Source organism: Zerene cesonia, chromosome 10 (genome assembly GCF_012273895.1).
Source record: "Zerene cesonia ecotype Mississippi chromosome 10, Zerene_cesonia_1.1, whole genome shotgun sequence".
Lineage (NCBI taxonomy): Eukaryota > Metazoa > Arthropoda > Insecta > Lepidoptera > Pieridae > Zerene > Zerene cesonia.
The window spans coordinates 5,776,170-5,783,921 of NC_052111.1; the positions used below are offsets into that span (position 1 = coordinate 5,776,170).

The 7,752-nt window shown below is 35.2% G+C and overlaps 2 protein-coding genes across 3 annotated transcripts in view; one reads left to right on the plus strand and one right to left on the minus strand.

Annotated features, from left to right (window-relative positions):
* Positions 1-554: 554 nt before the first annotated feature.
* On the plus strand, positions 555-4,089 carry LOC119829574 (probable hydroxyacid-oxoacid transhydrogenase, mitochondrial). The gene is made up of 8 exons (XM_038352146.1): positions 555-607; positions 863-941; positions 1,020-1,228; positions 1,367-1,563; positions 1,906-2,219; positions 2,470-2,651; positions 3,120-3,390; positions 3,940-4,089. The coding sequence occupies exons 1-8, from the start codon at positions 555-557 to the stop codon at positions 4,021-4,023; spliced, it is 1,389 nt and encodes a 462-aa protein (XP_038208074.1). The 3' UTR covers positions 4,024-4,089.
* Positions 4,090-4,240: 151 nt separating this feature from the next.
* The window catches only part of LOC119829575, a 28,045-nt gene continuing 24,533 nt past the window's right edge, over positions 4,241-7,752 (minus strand). For both annotated transcript variants that reach the window (XM_038352147.1, XM_038352148.1), the window contains exon 3: positions 4,241-7,050. In XM_038352147.1, coding sequence (XP_038208075.1) covers positions 4,446-7,037 — 2,592 coding nt within the window. In that variant the 5' untranslated portion in view covers positions 7,038-7,050 and the 3' untranslated portion in view covers positions 4,241-4,445. The remainder of the gene's footprint in view (positions 7,051-7,752) is intronic.

Sequence of the window (7,752 nt, forward strand, 5' to 3'; positions counted from 1 at the left end):
TGTAATAGACATTATCCTAAAAAGTACGATAATTTCGTTCCATGTACGATAATTTTACGCCCCGGGGTACGATAGTCGCTCCACTTCAGGTTGCTAACACTGATCATCACACAACATCACATCACGTTCATTATCGTTTATTGTATGTTCGGTGCGCTCAACTTGCCTTTTAATTTATAATCTGAGTGTCACTGTAACTGTCATAATATTATGTTGAAAGTCAGCTGTCCCGTCTGTCAGACCAAAAACTGCATTTTTTATATTATGCATGGAAATTGGAATGAAAACCAAATGCAGCATTATATCAGGTCTAGGAAAGTAGAAGCATATAAAAGGCGTACTTTTAAAATGGAACCTTGAAAAGTATTTTTTTTTGTATAATTAAATGATTATTTAAAAAGTGTTTATCCCTTACGACGACTGAAAATTCAAAAAAACTTCACATGACATTTGATAAGATAACATGTTTATTTTTAATTCGTGTTACGACTTTGATAAAATAAAAAAATACACTTAGAGCTTATACGTTAATATTCCATCAGTGAAGAATAATTATGTCTTCTCGTAAACGTGTGTTTGATTTGCTGAGAACGATTAACGTTGCTGCGTAAGTACTAGTAAATATTCATTAAAGATTCTAAGTCCGCTTCAATAAAGATGTTACACTTAGTAATTTAGAATAATGGAGACCTTTGAAATATCAGTAATCCTAGTGGCTATAATTGACAATGCTTATATTAACTGCTTATAAAACTTATTCATATTAATTTTAATAAAAACTCACCATTAAAATCGACTTAAAAAAAGAAGAAATTAATACAGTTTTATGATTATATTCGCTCAAATTTTTGTACATCTTCAGATGCCAATGCCCTGCCCATAGTCATAGAGGAAACTTCCAGGTGACTAATGCAACACCAACAAAAGATTATGCGTTTGAAGTATGTAAATATGCACTCTTTGCTCTTTTCACAACACAACAAGCACAGCATAATCAAATAAAACTTTTTTTGTTTTAGATAAAATGCTCGACTGTAAGATATGGGTTAGGTGTTACAAAAGAGGTTGGCCTGGATCTTGTCAACCTGGGTGCTAAAAATGTTTGTGTTATGACTGATCCCAATGTGGTATCATTGAGTCCAACTAAGGCTGTGTTAGATTCACTTACAAAAAATGGAATAAACTACAAAGTATATGACAATGTTAGAGTGGAGCCAACAGATACAAGGTGATGATCTTGTCGGTAAAGAATAAACAAAAACATTTATTCAGAAGACTAAAATGATATATGAAAAAAATTGCTTAAACTCAACTCTTTATTTAAATTTTTATATGTGGTAAAGGAATTTTATGTGCTGTATTTCAGTTTTAAGGATGCCATAGAGTTTGCAAAATCTGGTGAATTTGATAGTTTCGTAGCTGTTGGAGGTGGATCAGTGATGGATACATGTAAGGCAGCAAATTTGTACTCATGTGATCCTGATGCAGAATTCCTGGACTATGTCAATATGCCTATTGGTAAAGGAAAGCAAGTTACTGTTCCTCTGAAGCCTCTCATTGCAAGTATGTAATTTTACAATTTTATGCAACTATGATAAACTATCACCATGTTAACTTGCATTTATGGTATATTATCAATAGAAAATTGTGTTTAGCTTTGTATTTGTAAATATAAAGGATATGTTTTAGTGTACATATTTCTATAATGCAGGTTTGGTAATGAAAATTTTATTAATTGGGATGTATGGATCTGTTTTGAAAAATAAGTTCTATGCTATTAATGACTTGAATTTTTTTGTGGATTTTGTCTCAGTTATAATGAATACAGTGTATTCCTCCTGGAAAGAACTAATATTATAGATGAAATTTGATGTCATTGTCTATATTATGTTTGTAAACTTTCAGTTCCGACAACCAGTGGTACAGGAAGTGAAACAACAGGCATGAGTATTTTTGACTATGAAGAAATTCATGCTAAAACTGGTATAGCAAATTCTGCGCTTAGACCTCTCCTGGCCCTAATAGATCCTCTTCACACATTAACTGTGCCCAAAAATGTTGCCATATTCTCTGGCTTTGATATATTTTGTCATGCATTGGAAAGTTTTACGGCAATACCTTATTCTGAGCGTGGACCTGCGCCGTCGAATCCTGCTTTGAGGCCAGTGTATCAAGGAAGCAATCCTATCTCTGATGTCTGGTCCAGATTTTGCTTGCAGGTCAGTTATTAAAAAGATATAATAAGATTGATTGATGGTAGTCGATTTTTGTAACTCGGAGTCTGTTAAAGGTAGCATTATTTTGTACAGGTCTAGCTTGATCTTGGGTAAGGAACTGGAATAAAATATCCTCATCGTAAAAAACAGATTAATTTCAAATAAAGTTGAGTCTATCTGATATAAAATTAAATAAACAATTAAGTAATGAGTTTCTAAGTTTTTAACCAGAAGTTTAACCTTTACATTTCAGACACTAGCGAAATACTTCCAGCGATCGGTAAACAACGCGGATGATATAGAAGCGCGTTCGAGCATGCACCTCGCCGCCACAATGGCCGGAGTGGGCATTGGCAACGCGGGCGTACATCTGTGCCACGGCCTAGCCTATCCTATTGCGGGCAACGTGAAAGAATTTATCCCAGATGATTATGGGTGAGGAATTTTAAGGTGTACGACGGTGTGTTCGGACTAATGCTATGACGTCTAAGCTTAATTTATTCAATGTTTAAAATAGACAGTTTTTTTTAAAACACATAAAACTTGGAATAGGCATATCACTTATTATTATTAACCATAGCCATATTATTTTCATATGTAAAGCCTTTATGTAAAATTAGCCTTGCCTGCTTCGGCTTCGCATGCGTTAAAATCGGCCTTCTATAATACAGATATATTTATATGTATAAACTTGGCTCTCAAATCACTTTATCTGTAAAAAAACCCATCAAAATCCGTTACGTAGTCTTAAAGATTTAAGCATACATAGGGACAAACAGAAGGAAACGACTTTGTTTTGTAATATATTATTATCAAAATGAAAATTCATTGAAACGTTCCTCATAAAATAAGTTTTAACTGATACTTTCTCAGTATCATTGATTTACCTCCCTTTTTTTCTAGAAAGGACCCAATAATACCTCACGGACTAGCAGTAGTAATGACGGCTCCAGCAGTGTTCCGCTTTACAGCTCAAAGCGATCCCGACAAGCATTTGGAAGCTGCCAATCTTTTGGGTTTTGACATCGCGAATCGCAAACAAGAAGACGCCGGCCAAGTACTGGCTGATGCCATATTAAGTTATATGGAAAAGATGAATATAGATAATGGGCTTTCTAGTCTTGGGTATAACAGTGAGGATATACCAAAGCTAGTTAAAGGTGCTTTGCCACAGGTATGTATATTTGTAGATAATTTATTTTATTTATAAAATATAGGAATGATATGCTTATATATGCTGCTGCTATATTTGCCTAATCAAATCGAATTTATATCTTGTACACCAAAGTATACAGTTAAAAGTAGTACAAATGACAACAATCTGAAAGCACATCAGTCGGTCTTATAGTTTAAGTAGCAACCTCTTCGGCACAACCTGGTAGGTCAAGAAGATGCAATGTATGATATTTAAAATATCTGTGTTGTATTGCTGTATTACACTTTATTGCTGTGTTGGTAATTAGGCACATATGTTTAAGGATTGAAATCCATTTATAGTTGAACAAGCATTTTGTCCTATAACTTTAGTATTACTCTTACTGCTACTCTTTTATGTATTGCATGCTTTATGTCTTGCTTTATGCAAAGTATAAACAGGTGTACCACATTGAACCACATTGGTTGTTGAAATATACTTTAAACATAGTTGATGTAGTTTAAGTTTGCTTTTATTATTATATTGAACAATTATTATATATGCTCTTTCCACATTTTTTTGTTACAGCATCGATTATTACAATTAACTCCAGTTACACAGACAGAAGAAGATTTACATAAACTTTTGGAGGATTCTTTAACTATATATTAATATATTAAAAGGTTAAAAGCAATCTTGTTATTATATTTGTAAGGAAAATGGTTTTGTTTTGAAATATAATAAATAAAAGAACCTGAAGTTAGTGTTTAATTTTTAATAATTTTAAGTACATAAAATAAACCTAACAACTAATTTGTATAATATATAATTATGTATATCTTAAATTAATTTGTTGAATTTGACTTCGATTTTGTTACTTTTCTTTTTAAGGATATAACGAAGCGCTAGTTTACTAAATCTTTAAGCAAAAATTCTCGAAAAATATCGTTTGAAGGCACTATCGAAAAATGCTCAATTTAGTTAAGTTAATAATTATGTAAATTGTGTGTGACTAGCGCTTATTTCTATCACTTACTGCTTATGTAAGAGTTAACACAGTAATTAACGTAGTTACATTAGTTTGTACCGATGACTCACACCGCCTCTGGCACAATATTGCTGTGATGGAATGGACTACTTTCATAAGACTGAACATTAGATGCATTTACGGTGACGTTGTGTAATGGGGCGTAGCGGTTCAGTTTTGGTGTCGCGGGTCCTGTTAAGTCCTCCGATAGTTGTTGGTAGACCAAGCCACAGTCCTTCTTTGTGCGACCTGGGTGGCTCATGGCGGCGATTATGGCACTATTGTATCGGATTTGTTTGTTCCTTCTACTGCACACAACCATCACTACTTTAGCGATGACAATAAGAAGTAATAATGCGCCCAAAATAGCAATTAGGATGGGCCACAAGTATTCGTAGCGGCCATGATCGGATTCTTGAAGTGATTCCTGTACATATACCTCAGGCTCCAAGTCATCATACAAATTGTCGTCCTCAAGCAACTTGATATCAATCTTCATTTTGTCCTTTTGTGATGATTCTGTACTTGGTGCGGGCGTGGATGATTTAGATTTTGGTTTCTCAATGAGTTTAACTTTAAGATCTACATTCTCATCTTCGTCGTCGTACTCCTCATTGGAATCATCATCATCACCCTCTTCTTCTCCGTCATCTTCGTCATCCTCACCATCATCTTCAGTGTCAAGGTTATCGTCATCAGCTTCCACTTTGTTATCAGATAATTTTGTGTCATCTGCTATTTTACCGTCGTCAAGAGTATCTTTTAAATCAAAGTCTCCTACAGTATCTTTATCAATGCGTTCCCAGATTTCTTCTTCTGCTGGAGGCAGAGGTTCAATAGGATGAACAATAGCTCCTCCACAAGTTTTACGGGTAAGGACGTCCCAGCTATATGTTTCGCTCTCGTCTGTAGCGTCCTTTGCTAGATTTGCAATGCTTGCCAAGTTTGCGTTTGGTGAGACCTTTTTGTTGCTAAGCCAAGTCATGAGGTTTTCGAATTCACGACTGCACACCAATAAATTATTACTAAGGTCTAAAGTACGGAGCTTATTAAGGCTATCCAATTCGGTCTGTTTAATCTCTGAAATCCGATTGTGCGAAACATTTAAGAAACTCAAATTGCCAAGGAGATTGGCAGAGTGGTTCTTTTCGGACTTCCACAGCGATGTTAACTCTCCATGACTCATGTCCAACCAGGTAAGCATGGGAGTGTGTACAAATACTTCAGGAGATAATACTTTCAAGGGATTTCCTTGTAGATTTAATTTACCAAGTTCCTTGTTCTTTTCGAATACCTTAGCATCTAAAGAGTTCAGTTGGTTATAAGCAAGATTGATTTCTACTAGTTTAGGAGAGCGCGAGAATACCTGATTACTGATTGTTTTGATATTGTTGCCAGAAAGATTAATTTGAGACAATGCTGTGAAAGTTTTTAGTGAATCATCAAATATTTCCTCAAGTCCGCAATTTGCAGCCTCAAACAAGTAGATATTGAATTGTTCTGCCGAGCAGTGGAAGCCATCAACGGGTAAGTGTTTTAGCCTTGGATTGTTTGATATTTTAAATATATCCAATTCAATGTTTTGCTTGATGAGTATACTTGAAATAAAGTCCAAATTATTGTAAGAAAGGTCTAGATAGTTAAGTTCGACAAGTTTGTGGAAGGCTTGATTGTGAATCTTTTCGATATTATTGCCACTAAGATTAAGATTGGCGATGTACGTCATACCATTAAACATTGACGGTCCAACAAACTTGATATTGGTCTGTCCAGCGTTCAAAGTTAGTAAATCAGAAATTTGCAGGCCATATACTGAGTCAATAGGGTTTCGTTGGATGTGGAGCGTTGCTAGCTCTGTATTTTCTGAAAACAAGTCATTTTCAAGGGTTTTGATGTTGTTATCGCTAAGATCCAGCTCTTCTAAATCTAACAACGTTTTGAAAGTGTCTGCTTCCATGTCTGATAAATTGTTACCAGCCAGATTAAGATACATAAGACCAGACATATGTTTGATAGTGTTTGCGGTGATGTATTGCATATTACAGTAAGAAATATCGAGTTCTTGAACTGAAGAAGCGTTCAAAAAGTATTCTTGAGTGCCAGGAGCGGGGAACTTGAGAGGGTTGTTTGAAAGTGTCAACAACAACAGCTTTTTATTGGTTGCGAAGGTTTCGGGGTGAAGTGCCTTAAGTTTGTTGTTAGATAAGTTGACAGCGTAAAGTTCATGAAGGCCATGGAAGGCATTAGGTCCTACAGAACCGATGGTGCTATTTACAATTTTAACGGTTGCAATTTGATGTAAACCTAACTTTTTGAATATGAAGTCGCCAAGCTCAATGGGCACTTCTGGGTCAGAATTTTCAATGACAAGGTCAGTAATATCATCGCCGAATTTTTGCGTGCCCACTTCCAATCGGTTGCACTTAGCTATTCTGTAACCTTGGGATACAGTGCATATGCAATCCCTGGGGCACGGTCGGTCTTCATTAAACAGAACTTCCTGATCATCGGTACCATCGTAGTCTTCATATTGCGCAAGGAAGTTGTCCGAGTCCTTGTCTTTTCCGTCTTTTTTCGTAGTCGTTCTATTGACTGCCTCGCTGATAGCAAGTGCGCACACTGCCAGCAGCAGTATTAACTCCCGGGACCTTGCTCCCATGTCGTAGCGAACTCTGAAACGCAAGTTTATATTTTAATGGAGATAATATCAAAATATACCATCTACTTTTGTGTCTTCTAATAAATGTAAAAGTTTATGTTTACGCATTATATAAGCTTAGGGCAATTTTTCCGAAACATTTACGAAACAATGTACGTATTGTTCCTTACCGGTGTAATTCAAATAACAGTATGGCGCAGTCAACAAAGAATGTAGATAAGGCATGATTATAACTGTTAATTATAATGTTTGGAAATAAATTTTGAGGTACATAACACAATATTTCAATTAATTGATTTGTCAAAAATGTAATTAATATATAAAATAAAATTTAAATATTTACTCTCCGTTCTAAATCTATATCTATAAAAGAAAGTCGTGTTAGTTACACTATTTATAACTCAATAACGGCTAAACCGATCATGTTGAAATTTGCTACAGTGATAGTCTGAGATACTAGAAAGGACATAGGATAGTTTTTATCCTGAAAATCTAACGGGAACTGGAACTTTGCCGGTACACACCAGGTCTATCTTTCCTGCAACTACGCGGGTAAAGCCGCGGGCGACATGCTAGTAAATTATAAATGATACTTTAATAGATGTTTGCATTCTTATAATGTAATCTTATCTGCGCGTTGTCCATCTGTCGACTTCTCATTACATTACGAGATATACGACGCTTGCTGTTAAGGACGAAATGTACTATCTATTAG

What these genes read in the sequence shown, in the direction of transcription:
- LOC119829574 (XM_038352146.1), top strand. Translation starts at nt 555, where the DNA reads ATGTCTTCTCGTAAACGTGTGTTTGATTTGCTGAGAACGATTAACGTT. An exon ending in AGAACGATTAACGTTGCTGC is followed by an intron (nt 608 to 862) that starts GTAAGTACTAGT and finishes GTACATCTTCAG; the next exon opens with ATGCCAATGCCCTGCCCATA. An exon ending in GTGGAGCCAACAGATACAAG is followed by an intron (nt 1,229 to 1,366) that starts GTGATGATCTTG and finishes GCTGTATTTCAG; the next exon opens with TTTTAAGGATGCCATAGAGT.